Below are 18,180 nucleotides of genomic sequence, written 5' to 3'. Positions count from 1 at the left end.
ACCCCCTTTGAATTCATTGAGGTATTCCCTGCCCATATGAAACGCGATATAAGCTACTCAATCCCCTGAAAAATGAAAAATACCGGAAGACATTGAAATAAAAACAAGAATCGTGGTAAGATGTTCATTTTGATGGATTGAACCTGGCCCGCTAAGGACAATGGGAGGCTGCCCCACCGTTGCAGCTCAGCCTTAACCCTGCCCATTAGGTTGGTAACATTCACTTTATGAAGCTGCGCCCAATCCCGCGCCACCTGGACCCCCAAACACAGAACATTTGTCCCTGCCAGACAGAAAGGTTATCCCCTTAGACTGGCTCCCCTCCCCGAAATGTTGACCACAAAATTCTCACTCTTCCCTAAATTAATCTTGATCCAGAGAAGGAGCCATATACTTTATGCCCCCATAACTGGCCCCGGATTCCTCATGTATAGCGGAATGTCAACAACATGCTGTGTTCCACCCCACTCCTAACTATCTATATGAGGGGCCTCACGGTAGCATGGTGGTTAGCATCAATGCTTCACAGCTCCAGTGGTCCCAGGTTCGATTCCCGGCTGGGTCACTGTCTGTGTGGAGTCTGCACTTCCTCCCCGTGTGTGCGTGGGTTTCCTCCGGGTGCTCCGGTTTCCTCCCACAGTCCAAAGATGTGCAGGTTAGGTGGATTGGCCATGCTAAATTGCCCGTAGTGTAAGGTTAATGGGGGGATTGTTGGGTTACGGGTATACGTGGGTTTAAGTAGGGTGATCATTGCTCGGCCCAACATTGAGGGCCGAAGGGCCTGTTCTGTGCTGTAATGTTCTATATCCCTCTCCATTTATTTAAGCGATTTGGGTATACTGTATTTGCGTGCACAATTCAACACCAACACCCAAAATTTCACAATTTAACCATGCAATTGGTTTGTGCTCAAATATGGAGGCATGCAAGGTCAAATAATTTGGACATTTAGCACATTTTAAAAATTGAACAATCACACGTAAACAAAATTATGCCCTACTGATTGTCCATACCTTGCATAAACAAATAAGGTCCCTTCGACGTCCGTCTTCTCCTGTGATTAAAAAGGAAAATTCATACAACCTTTAATATCTATGAAAGTCATGCATTGTATGGTACAGGAAATTAGCAGAAATACAGTATAAATGAAATTATGTGACATATTAAAAATGTGGCATTATATTTTGAAAAACTATCTGAGATCTCTGTACTTGTGCGTGGAAACTCCTGGCATACAGAGAAACCTGGATCTCAGTCAGGCCACCAAGGGGATAGAACAAATATATATTGAATGCCAAAAGACAATTACACTCCATATTTCATGTTAAACAACTTATGACAGAAAAGTACAAGAACAAAAGACAGCAGAACATAAATGGATTTCGGATCTGGAAGTAGGACATCCATCCATCTTTTCCAAATTGGGAAATGGTTTGTTTTTTTAAAATGAAGATTTTTTTAAAAGATTGATTTGAAAGTTTGTAATTGAAAGTATTTTTTTTTAATGGCTTACATTTGTACTTCAGTATATGCAACGCCAAATAAATTATGTCTTGCAAAGTAAAAACTACCTGAAAGAAGAGTTCATTTGATTTTCAACACTGCAAATTATGCAGACACAGGGGATATAACGCAGCCTTGTTAAAACCAAGATTGTCGTTTTAATCTACAAGATTGGGAACAGTAAGATTCTACCAAATAAGATCTGTTGGTGGAAAAAGTAGCATGTAAAGTGGGGGGGATTTCTAGTTCCATCTTTAGCATCCCCTTTTATCTTATACCATTGTCCCTTGTATTTTGTTTTGGTATTATGTACACTAAAGAAATAAGAATAAACCTACATTCCTCAAAATGTAATAGTCTTAAGCAATAATATTATTGTCTTTTCATTTTTTAAAAATAAATTTAGAGTACCCAATTCATGTTTTCCAATTAAGGGGCAATTTAGTGTGTCCAATCCACCTAGCTTGCATATTTTTGGGTTGTGGGGGCGAAACCTCCGCAAACACGGGGAGAATGTGCAAACTCCACACGGACAGTGACCAAGAGCCCCGGGATCAAACCTGGGCCCTCGGCGCCGTGAGGCCACAGTGCTACCCACTGCGGCACCGTGCTGACCATTGTCTTTTCATTTTAAATGACTGGAAGAATGCCATAATTTAGTTCTTCACTCAGTACATTTAATATTAGCACATTTTCATGCTTAATGCATTTTGCACGAAGGACCATCACTCCATAAAACAAACCACACAAACTTAACAAAAATGTTATCACCCGAGCAAATATTGAATTCTCAATGATACATGCTATATTATCTGGAAGAAACACAAAATGCCTATTTCTCCTGCATTACAATATAGTTGCAAACTGACCATTGCAATATTCCAATGAACAATAGAAACTAACATGGCGCAAGGTACAACATGGAGAAAACCTTGCTTGCAATATGGTTCATGACCAATTAATTGTAATCAAAGTTTTCAGCAACACTTTTTGAAGCTTGTCACTATCCAAACTGAGAGCTCAACACAAACCAACTAATTTTATTATATGGTCACAGCCTTTAAGAATTGCAATATTTTATGCATTCTCTGCACCAACTAGATTGTGACAAATTAACGAAAACAAAAAAATGCTGCTGCTGGAGATCTCGCATTAAAACAAAGTGCTGCAAAAAGTTATGCACTTTGACGGAAAGAATATAGGAGCAGAATATTATTTGAATGGAAAAAGGCTGTAGAAAGCTGCAGCACAGAAGGATTTGGGGTCTTTCCGCATAAATCACAAAAACGGTCGTATGCAAGTTCAGTAGTTAATAGGGCAGGCTAATGTAGGACTGCTGCCTCATGGTGCCAAGGTCCCAGGTTTATCCCGGTTCTGGGTCACTGTCCGTGTGGAGTTTACACTTTCTCCCCATGTTTGCGTGGGTTTCGCGCCACAACGCAAAGATGTGCAGGGTAGGTGGATTGGAGACGCTAAATTTACCCTTAATTGGAAAAAATTAATTGGGTACTCTTTTGAAATAAAAGCAAATGGAATATTGGCCTTTATTTAAAAGTGAATGAAGTATAAAAATAGGAAAGTCTTGCTAAAACTATACAAGGCATTGGTTAGACCATACCTGGAATACAGCATTGGTTCCCTTATTTTAGGGAAGATATACTGGCATTGGAGGAAGTCCAGGTTGATCCTGGGGTTTTCTTATGAGGAGAGGTTGAGTAAATTGGGCATGTACTCACTGAAGTTTAAAAGAGCGAGAGGTGACTTTATTAAGATACATAGGTTTCTCAGAGGGCTTGACAGGATAGATCGGAGAGGTTGTTTCCCCTTGTGAGAGAGTCTGGGACCAGAGAGCATAATCTCAAGAGTAAGGGGTAGACCATTTAAAACAGAGATGAGGAGTAATTTATTCTTTAAGAGGGGAGTGAATCTGTGGAATTATTTATCACAAAGGGCTGTAGAGGCTGTGCCATCAAGTATATTCAATAAGAAAAGTCTTACAACACAGGTTAAAGTCCAACAGGTTTGTTTCAAATCACTAGCTTTCGGAGCACTGCTCCGGAGCACTGAGGAAGGAGCAGTGCTCTGAAAGCTAGTGATTTGAAACAAACCTGTTGGACTTTAACATGCTGTTGTAAGACTTCTTACTGTGCTCATCCCAGTCCAACGCCGGCATCTCCACATCAAGTATATTCAAGACGGAGATAGACATTTTTAATCAATAAGGGAATCAAAGGTTACGGGGATAGCACAGGGCTAAATCGCTGGCTTTTAAAGCAGACCAAGGCAGGCCAGCAGCACGGTTCAATTCCCATACCAGCCTCCCGGACAGGCGCCTGAATGTGGCGACTAGGGGCTTTTCACAGTAACTTCATTGAAGCCTACTCATGACAATAAGCGATTTTCATTTCATTTTTTCATAAGATGGGAAAGTAGAGTCTCGGATTCGCAAAGGAGTCATGATCTCATTGACGGTGGAGCAGACTTGATGGGCTGAATGGCCTATTTCTGCCACTACATACAGTATTACAGTCTAAATACTCAGCAGGTCAGGCACAATCTGTGGTGAGAAAGGAAGTTACTGTGTTGACACAATACCTCTTCATTAGAATGGGAAAATGTTTGTTGAACATCTGTTGAGTTTCATTAGAACAGTGTGCTTGAGAACAAAGATCAAGCAACCAAAAGCTCAGGATCATGCCCAATTGAATGCAGGTCTCCCACTAATTGGTCATCCAATTTACGTTTGTCCTCCCCAGTCTAAAGGAGACCACATTGTTAGCAGTGAATATGGTAAAATAAATTGAAACTAAATTGTTCTTTAACAAGGATGGAATATATGCGGCCCTTAATGGTGTAAAAGGAGGAACTAAAAGGGCAGGCATTGAACTTGCACAAAAATGTGCAGTGGAAAAGGGAGGCAAAGTGGGCCACATGCTAGGGAGGGAATAGCCCTTCAGAATATTGAGAAGGGAAGGATATGTTTGGATATAGCATTGTGGTGTTGCTGGCAGAAATGATGGACGATGACTATTCAATGTGGAAGGTGATTGGGTGAAAGGCAAGGACAGGGCAGGTGCTATCATTGCTTGGGAGGAAGGGGAAGCAGTGAGAGCAGAAGTCAAGAAATGAGATGGCCACGGTTGAGGGCACTGTAAACCACGGTGGAGGGGGATCCTCAGTTCAGACACAAGGAATATAAGGAGCATTGGTATGGAGTATGGTGTCATCAGAACTGATGCCACATAAACAGAAACTGAGAGAATGGAATAAAGTTTTTAAGAGGACGCAGACTGGGACAGCATATTTAGAGAAGATATGGTGTGAGAATCTCAGCATGGGGGCTTTTAGAATGCTACGGTTGAAAAGAATCTGTTTCAGACAGTGGCAGGGGAGGGGCAGTCAGCAGCAAGAATCAAGAGTGCGATAGGACCAAAACCAATGATTTTCCCAATATTTAGCTGAAAGAAATTGAACTCATCTAAGATTGAATGTCGCAGTGTGCAACATGTAATTGAGGGCCAAGAGTAGACCCACAGGGCTTCGAGGAGCAATATTCCTTCACATGGAACCTTGGAATAAAAATGCCCTACTTCCCCAAATGACTCATTTAAAACTGCACTTTTCAATTCCAAAGTGCGAGCTTTTGATCCGCTCCTCCTCTGTGCAACTATTCCCTGAAATTTACTTCTGATATGGTCACTCCTGCCTCGCCTTTACTGTTGAGTCTGTACACAATCAGGAATGCAACAACAATAACTATCTTCAAGAAGGGGTATAAATTGCACTGTGGAAACCAAGGAGGTATTTCCCTCTTGTCCATAGTGGGGAGAATTCTGACAGGCATTCTCCAAGACACCATGTAAATCAAGGCTGTGTGCTAGCCCCCATACTATTTACAATCTATCGTGACAGTGACTATACACCTCATAAAAGATCAACTAACCTCTGATGCATTAAATACCACCAAGATGGAAACTCTGTAACCACTGTGACCTCCGTGCCAGAACCAAACCGACCAACAGAGACATACATGACCTGCAGTTTGCAGTTAACTGTGTGTCGCTGTCCACTGTACACCAGATTTGCAAGCCGCTGTCAATCTCTTCAATTTTGCATACAAGAGACTTGGCCTGTTCTTGAATGCTGCCAAAATAAAACATACAAACAAAGAAAAGTACAGCACAGGAACAGGCCCTTCAGCCCTCCAAGTCCGTGCCGACCATGCTGCCCGACTAAACTACAATCTTCTATACTTCCTGGGTCCGTATCCCTCTATTCCCATCCTATTAATGTATTTGTCAAGATGCCCCTTAAATGTCACTATCGTCCCTGCTTCCACCACCTCCTCCAGCAGCAAGTTCCAGGCACCCAGTACCCTCTGTGTAAAAAAACTTGCCTCGTACATCTACTCTATACCTTGCCCCTCGCACCTTAAACCTATGCCCCCTAGTAATTGACCCCTCTACCCTGGGAAAAAGCCTCTGACTATCCACTCTGTCTATGCCCCTCATAGTTTTGTAGACCTCTATCAGGTCGCCCCTCAACCTCCGTCGTTCCAGTGAGAACAAACCGAGTTTATTCAACCTCTCCTCATAGCTAATGCCCTCCATACCAGGCAACATCCTGGTAAATCTCTTCTGCACCCTCTCTAAAGCCTCCACATCCTTCTGGTAGTGTGGCGACCAGAATTGAACACTATACTCCAAGAGTGTCCTAACTAAGGTTCTACACAGATGCAACATGACTTGCTAATTCTTATACTCAATGCCACGGCCAATGAATGAAGGCAAACATGCCGTATGCCTTCTTAACTACCTTCTCCACCTGTGTTGCCCCTTTCAGTGATCTGTACACCTAGATCTCTCTGACTTTCAATACCCTTGAGGGTTCTACCATTCACTGTATATTCCCTACCTGCATTAGACCTTCCAAAATGCATTACCTCACATTTGTCCGGATTAAACTCCATTTGCCATCTCTCCGCCCAAGTCTCCAAATGATCTAAATCCTGCTGTATCCTCTGACAGTCCTCATCGCTATCTGCAATTCCACCAACCTTTGTGTCATCTGCAAACTTACTAATCAGACCAGTTACATTTTCCTCCAAATCATTTATATATACTACGAACAGCAAAGGTCCCAGCACTGATCCCTGCGGAACATCACTAGTCACAGCCCTCCAATTAGAAAAGCACCCTTCCATTGCTACTCTTTGCCTTCTATGACCTAGCCAGTTCTGTATCCAACTTGCCAGCTCACCCCTGATACCGTGTGACTTATCATGTGACTTATTATGTATATATCAACCCAGACCTGGTCAGCCACATATTCTACCTGCCATATGTTAAAGAAGACCTACAAATTAGCAGCTATCTTTCTCAAAGTCTCATCCAGCACAGCTGAATGCTAATTCAGCCTTCTGCAAACTACAGCAGTGAGTTCATGACAACAAATGCTGACATAAATCAACAAATGTCCATGTATACAGAGAAGTTGTCATCTTCACACTGCTGTACCGGTGGGACCCAGACAGTGCACCAGTGACACACAAGAGCACTAGAGAAATTCCATCAGAAATGCCTCTGCAGAATTTTTCTGATTTAATAGGAAGACAAACTCAAGTATTATTCTTGAAACCAATTCCACAAGCATGCAGGCAAAACACCTGCAAAAACAACTGTGATGGACTCAACATTGTGCCAGGTGGCCAAAAAACATCTTCCCCATCATCCTGTTTTCTCAACTCTCTCAAACGGCCAGCATTCCAAGGGAAAACAAAGAAAATGCTTTACAGACAGTCAAACTCTCCTTGAAATGCAGCAGCATTAATATTGATAAACTGGAAGGAGCTTGCTACCAATTGTTCAAAATGCCTACAGCTTGCCCCTTAAACTGCACCATGCTTCACATCCTCAATGAGGCAGAGCGGCAGCAGAGAAGGAAAGAAAGCAAATCCTGCACTCCAGATCCACTACCTTGCGGGTCGCACTGTCCCATATGTCCAAAGGTTTGCAGGTCTAAAATCATTCTGTTCAATCACATGGCAAAAACTCGTGACCTTGAGTAAATGTCATCCTCGAATGGAGGAAGAGCCAATAACAATGACAATCTTAGTCGAGTCTACGCATGCACAATGCAAGATCAATTCAGCTCGTCATGCACTCTTCCCACAACCCTGCATTTCAGATGCTTGCCTAACTCCCCTTTGAAAGCCACAAATTAATCTCATTCCACCACCCTCTCAGGCAGTGGATTCCAGATCTTACCACTTAAAAACTATTTTCCTCATATCGTCATTTGGTGGCGACAAAACAACGATCAACAACAGTGGCAGCTATGTGTACCATCTACAGGACCCACCAAGGTTCCTTAATCAACACAACCACTACACTCTAGAAGGACAAGAGCAGCAGATACCTGGGATCATCACCACCTGGAGGTTCCCCTCCTAGTCCCTCAACATCCTGACTTGGAAATATATTGCTGTTTTTTCACTGTCTGGGTCAAAATGCCCTCGTCAACAGCGCTGTGGGTGTACCTACAGCTCAGACTGCAGTGGTTCAAGGCAACTCACCACCATCTTCTCGAGTGCAATTAGGGATGGGCAATAAATGTTGGCCTAGCCAGCGACGGCCACATCCCGCAAATATATATATATTTTTCTAATTGAATTTTTGATGAGGTAACAGCGAGTTGATGAGGGTGTATGGTGTACATGATCGTCCAAAAGGCATTTGATAAAATGCCCCTTAATAGGCTTGTTAGGAAATTTGTGTGGCCCATGGAATAAATTGACAGTGGCATCATATATATGAAGTTGGCTGTGTGACAAAAATCGATAGCGTTTCACAATTCTTTTTCAACTTGAGGATGGGATACAGTTGGGTTCCCCAAAGGTCAGTACTCGTACCACTGCTTTTCTCGATATATATATATATTAATGGTATACAGGACACTATTTCAAAATTTGCAGATGATGAAAACTTGGAAGTTTTATGAACAGTGAGGAACATAGTGATAGTTCAAGACACCAGGTGGGTTAGACAGGCGTAGTCGATGTAATTTAATACAGAGAAGCATAATGTGAAGCATTTTGGAAGGAAGAATGAGGTGAGGAAACATAAAAGGGTACCAAAATGTATAATGGGGCTGTAGGAACAGAGAGATCTGTGGTATATGTACATAAATTGTTGAAGGTGGAATGGCAGTATGAGGACGTGCTTAAGAAGGCAAGGGGATCCTAGCTTTTGTAAATAAGGTGTAGAGTACAAAAGCAAGATGGACCTCTATGAAACATTGCTTTGGCCATAACTGGAATAGTGTGTCAACTTCTGAGTATTGCACTTCAGGAAAAATGGTGACTGCTTTAGAGAGGGCGTTGAAGAGATTGACAAGATCTTCAAGGGGACCATCAGTTACAAGAATAGATTGAAGAAGCTTGGTTTGCTCTCCTGAGAGGTTGAGAGAAGATTTGATAGTTTTTCAAAATCATGTGTATTAAACAGATGAGGTAGAGTATCTGTTCCATTTGGCAGAAGGGTGGAAAGCACACTGATTTAATTTCTCTTGCTGAACAAACAGCTGTTGCCATTTTTTTATATTAAGGAAAAGGGAATAGGCTGTGGTAGGTTACTGTTTTAAAATTTGTTACAGCCACTTTCCTCTTGGCTTCTTGGTTCTTCTTTTAACTTGGACTCTGATCAAATTCAAATCGGGTTATTCTGGACTTGAGCTTCCAATTTCTGATATCAACTGGTTTAATTTCAGACAGCCCTCATTTTTTTCCTCACACCACCCGTCCGTGAAAGATATGATTTTGTGTTTCCCCTCTCATAAACGGTGGTGTATTTCCCAACCCGTTTTGATGTGATCCAATTTTTATTAACAATCCCACAGTAAACTTGAGATTGGGTCATCTCAGAGGGCTAGTTTATCCACGCACACTCAGACAGAAGGGGCACAATGCAGCCTCATTTTTTCACTCATACAATAAGAGGTAGAGAAAGAAAGGTTTACAGTGGAAATTGATAAAGACTTATTGTTTAAACACAAGTCCAGAGTTTAAACTCAAAAGTTCCAAGAATTCCCTTCACAGGCTGAAACTGATTTTGGATAATCCATTTTTCCAGTAGCGATGATTTCCATGATGAAATGGGCAAGCAGGGGCAAATTAGTCTTGTAGACAATGGTATAGCCATTTAGAATTTCAAAAAGTTGATTCAGGATCCTTTTTCGTAGCAGACTGGCCACCTCTATTTGCCAGCCCTGGCTTAAGAAATGTAAATTGTCTTTGTATAATTTCCATAGACGCTCTCTGCAGCTCACCAGGTCCTTAGCATCTTTTCAGAGATAGATGTGTTAGCTTCTCGGATTGTCAGAAACTTATTTTTGATTACTGCATAGCCAGCCATGGCTTCAGTTATGTTAAAGTCTTTCACCAGACTTTAATTTTATAAATCAACCATTATATATATATACATATATATATATATATATTGTAAAGGTTTTGAGAGAGCTCTTACCCCCGACAAACCCAATATCTCTTCGCTCGCTAACATACTTTGTTTTATAACACTCTTGCAAAGCACCTTGGGCATTTCATTACATGAAAGCCACTTTATAAATATAAGTTGTTATCTACTTAAGGACAGCAAGACTAGCATGTTTTTTTTAAATAAATTTTTTAAATAAATTTTTAGCCCATCCAGTATCTCAATTACATCCTCCTTCATCCTGACTTTGGCAGTATCTTCAGCCTTGTTAAAGACAAATGCAAAGTAATCGCTCAGCACCTCAGCCATGTCTTTTGCCCCATACAGAGATTTTTTTTTGGTCCTTCATCTGCCCCACCAGTACTATTTATACCCTTCTACTATTTGTATGCCAATATAGCATTTTTTTGGATTCCTCTTTACGTTGGTTGCCAATCTCATCGCCCACGCTCTTTGATTTTTTAAAATTTCATTTTTCACTGTACCTCTGAACTTGCTAGAGTCAGCCTGGTTCTCACTCGCATTATCTACAAGCTACCAGTCATGTATGGGCCCCCTTTTTCTACTTCATCATACTCCCGTTGTTCAGGTAGATCTGGCTTTGTTTGCCTAATCTTTCTTTCTGTGAGAAAGTACTGAGGCTGTTAAAGGCAGCCCATGGTTGCCTTGCAGTTTTGCCTGCCAATCTTTCACTCCAAAATTACCTGGGACAGATCCATTGTCCCTTTCCAATTAAGTATTTTAAATCTAGATTTTGCCTGGTCCTTTTCTATAGGTTATCTAAACCTTATGATACTCTGATCATTGTTCACTAAATGGTCCCCTCCCAATACTTGATCCACTTGACATGCCTTATTTCCCAGAACCAGATCAGTGTTAATTTCTGGGGTTTTTTGTGGGCGAAGACCCAGTGGGTCAGGAGGGCTTTTTTTTTTGGAGTGGCGGCTGGCGTCACCTACCAGGTAATCAACATCGCCATGGTTAGGAAATGGGTACTGGGGGAGGGGTCAGCATGGGGGTGACTTCTTGTCGGGGAACAAGCTCAAGGACATTGTTAACAGCACCTCTGCTGTTCTCACCGGCCAGACACTCCGTGAGCCCAGTGGTGGCCTTGAGGATGTGAGAGCGAGAGAATAGAGCATAGGGTGTCCTTATAACAGCAAGTCGTCGGCATATATGAGGCGGAACCGAGGGGGAATAAGGGGAATATTGGAGCTACTGCAAGTATTTGGGTCTTTCTCGGGGTGCAAGCTGAACCTGGACAAGAATGAGTATTTTGTGGTGTCTTTGCTGGGGCTGGGGGCAGGGGGCTGTCATTCCATAGGGTAGGGACTCACTTTAGGTATCTGGGGGTGCAGGTTGCCCGAGAGTGGGGGAGACTTCGGAGGTACAACATCTCTAGATTGGTGGGGAGAGTGAAAGCTGATCTGGCAAGGTGGGATGGTCTCCCTCTGTCACTGGCAGGTCGGGTACAGGCAGTTAAAATGAATGTGTTGTCGCGATTTCTGTTTATTTTTCAATGCCTACCGATTTTTCTGCCAAAGTCTTTTTTCAGGGAGATTGAGGGAAGGATTACCTTGTTCATATGGGGAGGGAAGGTGGCCAGAGTGAGAAAGGTGCTGCTATAGAGGGGAAGGCAGGCAGGGGGTTTGGGTCTTCCGAACCTGATATACTGGGCGGCGAATATGGAGAAGGTGCAGAGATGGGTCAGAGGGGTTGATTCCCAGTGGGTCAGAATGGAGGAGAGTTTGTGCAGGGGGTCAGGACTGAAAGCAACAACCCCGCTCCAGATAGCTCCGGGGAAATACTCAGGAAGTCCCGTAATAATAACTTCATTGAAAATCTGGAGGCAGTTTCGCCAATAATTTGGGTTGGGGGCCGGGTCAAGGGAAATGCCGATTCGGGGGAACCACAGATTTGAGCCAGGGAGATGGGATGCAAATTTCCGGAAATGGGAAGAGAAGGGGATTAAGACGCTAAAAGATTTGTTTCATACGGGGTGGTTTGAAGGATTGAGGGAGCTGGAAGCAAAGTATGGGCTGGAGCAGGGAGAGATGTTTAGATACATGCAGGTTCGAGATTTTGCCAGAAAGGAGATACAGAGCTTCCCGGAGGAACCGGCCTCCACATTGCTGGAGGAGGTGCTGACGACAAGGCGATTGGAGAGGGGGGTAGTGTCAGCTGTGTACGGAGCTATTTTGGTAAAGGATAGGGGACCACTGGAAGGGATCAAAGCAAAGTGGGAGGAAGAGTTGGGAGAGGATATAGAGGAGGGGGTCTGGTGTGAGGTGCTCCGGAGAGTGAATGCCTCCACCTCATGTGCGAGGTTGGGGCTGATACAGCTGAAGGTGGTATACAGAGCACACCTCTGGAGGGCGAGGATGAGCTGATTCTTTGAAGGAGTAGATGTGTGAGCATTGCGGGGAGGGCCCCACTAATCACGTTCATATGTTTTGGTCCTGTCCAAAGCTAGAGGAGTACTGGAAGGAGGTTTAGAGAGTAATTTCCAAGGTGGTGCACGTGAAACTGGACCCGGGTCCCCGGGAAGACATATTCGCGGTGTCGGATCAGCCAGGGTTGGAAACTGGTGCGGAGGCAGATATTGTAGCCTTCGCCTGTTGATCGCCCAAAAGCGGATCCTGTTGGGATGGAGAGCAGCCTCTCCACCCTGTGCCCTGGCGTGGCGGGGGGACCCGTCGGAATTCTTGACCCTTGAGAAGGTTAAGTTTGAACTGAGGGGAAGGACGGAGGGGTTCTACAATTCATGGGCATTATTCATTATGCACTTTCAAGAACTGGATAACAGTGAACATTAGTTGGAGGCTGTGTGTGTTAATGGTGACTATGGGTAATCCCGGATTCCTTTTTCTCATTTGTTTAAGTAAACATGCGGGCTAATGTTTGGGGGTTGGTGGGAGGATGGGATCGTTGTTATTGTTATGGGGATTGACATATTTGTTGCTGATTATTGTTTATTCTTGGTGGGTGTAAGTTTGGGAGAAAATGTGAAAAAGGAGAATAAAAATATTTTTTAAAAACATGATTCCCAGTTGGCTACTTGCACTTGTAGCTCACTCACCTTATTTTCCATGCATTTGGATAGATACAGTGGAAACCTGAATTAAATCTTACTGCATTTCCTCTTGGACTGACCCCACCTCATGCCTTACTAACTTAGTAATGCCAATCTGTCTCAAGGGATCTTTTGCTCATCCTATTTTTCCTTTGTACCACTACATTATTGTTCCTATTCCCCAGAAAGATAGTTGAAACCCTCCCCAACATCACAAGCAAACGGTTGCTTGAGGACACTGATCCTAGTCTTGCTGAGGTACTGCCCACCCAGTTTGTCGACATTTGATCAGCTTCCACGTTGATGACACCAGTCCTACTTCCCACCACCTCCCTCAAAATATCTATACTGTTTTGACATCCAATCAACTAAATATTAGGAAGACTAAAGCTAGTCACCAGCCAGGAATCCATTGCACATCAACCGCCTCAGTTACTATTTCAACTGAATTTCCATCACAATATGAACAAATTTCTATTTTCATAATTCCTGCGTTTGCCACTAACTCAGTTCATCTGGTGTTGCAACCCTCATCATATTTAGATTTGACCAGTCCAATGCTGTCTTTGCCAGCTTTACCATCCTTCTCCCTCCAGTAAGTACAAATTAGTGTTGCTCGCATCAAATTCTATTTGTCCATCAACTCCACGCTTACTAACATACCTAGCTTCCTAATACACCAACACTTCAAATTTAAAATTCTTATCCTCGTTTTTAAATTTCTCCACCATCTTGCTCCTTAGGACCTCTGCAACTTCCTCCAATCCTAAACACATTTCCCCATTCTTCTGATTCGAGCCTTTCGAATATCTCCCTCCCTTCATCACAGTCCTAATGGTTGCCTAAGAATTCCGCTCTCTAGAAATTTCTTCCCAAACGCCTCATCGTTCATCCTCACTCCTCTCCTTCAAACACCTCTTTGTCTCAGCCTGTTCACGCCACTTGATTTCTCTTTCTCTGTCCATTTTGTACCACACTTCCAAAAAGCAGCTGTGATATTCTTATACTTTAAAGGTACTATATAGACACTACTTATTGATTCCTATCATTGGAATCCTTCCCTGGGATACTTTCAATTGTGTGATCAAACAAATGTAAAGTATATAATACATTAACAGATTTAGCCATGCTATAGCTCATGCCATATTCACAAAATCTTGAAACAATTATATTGAACTTATAAGACAGGGAAGAGATAATAAACTGTTAAATCAAATTTTACTTTTCTGCTTATTTAAAAAGCGTACCTTGCAGAACCAAAAGGTGGCTGCTATAGACCATACCATTCACTCATTGGCTAGTTTCTGGAAATTTCCAAAAGCAGCTACAGGAGAAAAACTCAACCTTCACCTTGTGGAATCTCATACACATTACTATCAACAAAACCAGGGACCAGCGGACGATCCATCTCCCCAGCCTGGACTATAATAAAGAGGAAGTCATCAAAACTGGTTCTACCTATAGAGGCATTAAAAACCACCATTTATCTTGTAGGATAAACAATAGTTTCTATGCCTCTGGTTGAAATCTGCTTGTTAGACCGCAACTGATTCATTAATGGGCAATGTTACGTGATCTAAGCTTCCGGCCTCCGGAAACTTTTAATAATACATTTCCAGCTCACAACTTAGTCTGTTGTTTAAAATTCAGCCTGCAGGACTCCAGACTGACCAACAATCTGCATTGAACCCAAGCCTCTGCAAACCCAGTTTCTCTGGAATATTCTGGACATTGGTTTCCTCCCACAGTCCAAAGATATGCAGGTTAGGTGGATTGGCCATGATAAATTGCCCTTAGTGTCCAAAATTGCCCTTAGTGTCCAAAATTGCCCTTAGTGTTGGGTGGGGTTACTGGGTTATGGGGACAGGGTGGAGGTGTTGGCTTGGGTAGGGTGCTCTTTCCAAGAGCCAGTGCAGACTCAATGGGCCAAATGGCCTCTTTCTGCACTGCAAATTCTATGAAAACATGTTAAAGCCTATTTCAAAAATTAAAACAACTCTGCTTATGGACAGGCAGTGAGAAAAATAAAGGATTTCAGTTTGTCTCACCCCCATCTGTAGCATTAGTTACTAATATTACTCTGGTGTACTTTTACATAAATGACAAGCGCTACTTGTTAGTGCAACATCAACAAATACCAAAACATTTCATGTGGTTGTCTATATCATCCTTTGCAACAAATGGACTGTGCTTGACTACATAACAGTGATACACTTCAACATTTGTTGTGGAGCACTTTCAATATCTTACTAACAAAAAGTGTTTCGATTAATACTTGCACTGAAACAGTCTGTGAAGTGCTCATGTGAGTTTAAATTGCTATAATAAAATGGGAGTTAAAACAATTTCCTTTAAGAAACTAAAGTGTCAGGCGTTGATAGACTGGCTGGGTTCAAACCAAGCTCAGACCAATGGAATCAAAGTTTTCACATCTACTGACTGCAAGATTTCTTCATGGAGATGCACTGCACGTTAATCAATAGGGCATGGATCTACTGTGCAAAACATGTCCTAAATTTAACACTAATTACTTTGGATGTTTTGTGTGTGAAATGGCTAAAATGTCACACAGGTGCAGTCAGGCATATACTTACAGCTGGAAAAGCTGTTGAAACCCCAAACCCTTGGAGCCAGTGGGTCTAAAATGGAAAAATTCCTAATCCCCAATATCGCTATTCCAGGAAGGATTAACCAAACAAACAGAAAAAGATTCAGTATCAAGGTTAATTTGCACGTGTGATCTGTTTTGCACTGCACTCCAGTTCTAAAATCATTTGTAAATTACACATCAAAAATAATTAAAGCAAAACAAGCTGGGAACCACACCACAGCAAAAGTACACGGTCTGGGGAAAAGATGCAATTCAGACAGTTGAATTGCATTTTCATCTACATGTTAACTTAGCCATTACCATTATCATTATTTTTATTTTATCTTGAGACAAACTTATTTAACTGTACAACAGTCAACTACTTTTAGAAGCCCCATCACCTATCAATTTCAAACAAAACCCTTCAAAGAAAAATCCGACATCTTGGCTCTTTAGAATTGTTTGCATGAAATTGATCTAAATTCTTATGGGGAAGTGGTTGTGAAAGATAATCTTGCACTCTTACATTGATCAGGGTGTCTTGTATTCAGGATTCACACATGTTGCAGGTTTCCCCTTTTATGTACAACTAACAAGGTTCCATCTCTACAACAATGGGAAGTGTCACCTACTTCAGCAATTGGGACATTTATAAAAATACTGAGTTCTGATTTTTGTTCACTACTCGGGGAGAATGGGTTCTATAAAAACAGCAGCAAAAACAGGATAACTCTAAAAACACTAATGTACCATCCTGTTTTTATAAGTTGGCCCGGTGCAGAAAATATATTGTATTCAAATACACCAAAAATTACAATTTTATGACAACATGCTAGATTTCCTTCAATCCAGAAAACAATTGTGCAAGCAAGAGGTAAAGCAAAAACTTGTCAAGGCTATACAAAAGAGCATTGATATTTGAAAATTGCTGGCCCTAATTATTTGTGTGGTTAATCTTTTAGCATCATTGTTATTGTATCAAATTTTCTCGGCCTTTAACATTCCATGCGTCACAGTTCTATGCGTCTTCGAATACATGGAAGTCACGTAAAACTACCACTTTCCAAAAGTCTGCCTAATTTTGTTGCATCAGCGTTTTCATATTGTTTAGTTTTATTTTGTAAGAAGGTATGAGAATCGTCTACAAATATCTCACATCCTCCAATACACATCTTTCAAAGCGTGAGCTGAACGTGTGTTGTCATATTTAACCATGATGTGGAGATGCCGGCGTTGGACTGGGGTGAGCACAGTAAGAAGTCTTACAACACCAGGTTAAAGTCCAACAGGTTTGTTTCAAACACGAGCTTTCGGAGCACGGCTCCTTCTTCAGGTGAATCAGGTGAAGAAGGAGCCGTGCTCCGAAAGCTCGTGTTTGAAACAAACCTGTTGGACTTTAACCTGGTGTTGTAAGACTTCTTACTGTCATATTTAACAAAATGATAGGAGAAACACAATTTGGCATATAAAGTCCATCAGCAGCATTCGAAGTAATGCCAAATCCAACACCAGCAATCTGCCCTTTCACCTCCCACCAGCAGCAGTGGCGATGTCACTTCACGACGTTACAGAAAGTCCCCAAACTCGGCTTGCCTCGCACTAAACTCACCCATTCATTATCTCTCTGACTGAAGGTGTAAAGCGCTACTTGACTGGCCACATCCACAATATGAAAGATGTAAGGATCCTGCCTCTGTAATGCTGCGAGACTCATATCAATACATCTGTTCCCCGCCGCCGCCGCCGCCGCCATCTTGTCACAGCAAACAGGCATCACAACAGCTGCTGGAGAAATCGAGTCAGACAAAACAGTCACCTGCAGAACCATCGAACACAGAAAAAATGAGCAGTTGCTCTGGAGCATTGTCCAATCTTTTGGCGTGGGGAGCACATTTCCTTTCTTCCTCATTCATGGGTAGAAGAACAAATTTCAGAAATGTAATGTTTGGCTCAACATTAAACACGAATTTAAAAAAGAATCAATGTCAAATTAAGCAATAAATTGGTAATTTAAAAAGAATAGTAATTAATAAAAAAATACCATTAAGAAGATGAAACTTTTTTTTTGCCTTTATGCTTAAGAAGCAGAGCAAAAGAGGCAGACTACGCTGGTCAAGGAAGGGGTGGAGACCAGGTCCAAGCTAAGGAGCTGGGTTTAACTAACACTGACCTCGGGTTGGCTCCTGGTGGGACACACTCTGACCTGGCCTCAGTAGAACTCATACGAAAGTTGGGGTCTGAAATTTCGGCCTGAAGTTCCTCCTCTCCCGACTTGCTGTGGAAAGGTTTTTGGGGAGGGTGGAGGAGATGGGGACGATGTGTGTGTCTGGCTCACTCCCAGTCCTAAGCTTCTTGCTGTGACGCACTCACACAGACTCATTCTTTCCTCACCCAGGCCCATGAGGTTTGGACACTTTACCACCGGGGAAGAATTTAATGCCAAACAGGGCCAAAACCTATATTGTATACGGTTCCCCTCTGATATCTTGGTTGTAGGAGGCCACACATCTTTGTGTAATAAA

The 18,180-nt window shown here is 42.3% G+C and overlaps 1 protein-coding gene across 4 annotated transcripts in view; it reads right to left on the bottom strand.

Annotated features, from left to right (window-relative positions):
* Positions 1–17,467, bottom strand: part of dcp1b (decapping mRNA 1B) — a 105,386-nt gene extending 87,919 nt beyond the window's left edge. For 2 of the 4 annotated variants that reach the window (XM_038781421.1, XM_038781418.1), the window contains exons 1-2: positions 17,268–17,466; positions 1,014–1,054 (exon numbers count right to left, since the gene is read on the bottom strand). Coding sequence is in view for 3 of the 4 variants with exons in the window: in XM_038781418.1 (XP_038637346.1) it covers positions 1,014–1,054; positions 17,268–17,432 (206 nt within the window). In the remaining variant the exon portion in view is untranslated. Of the gene's footprint in view, positions 1–1,013; positions 1,055–17,267 lie in introns of all 4 variants that reach the window. The other 2 variants (XM_038781419.1, XM_038781420.1) reach the window with 2 other exon arrangements.
* Between the last annotated feature and the right edge of the window lie 713 nt (positions 17,468–18,180).

Source organism: Scyliorhinus canicula, chromosome 20 (assembly GCF_902713615.1).
Source record: "Scyliorhinus canicula chromosome 20, sScyCan1.1, whole genome shotgun sequence".
NCBI lineage: Eukaryota > Metazoa > Chordata > Chondrichthyes > Carcharhiniformes > Scyliorhinidae > Scyliorhinus > Scyliorhinus canicula.
Note: the sequence above shows the minus strand (reverse complement) of the source record. Positions and strands in the feature narration are given on the sequence as shown.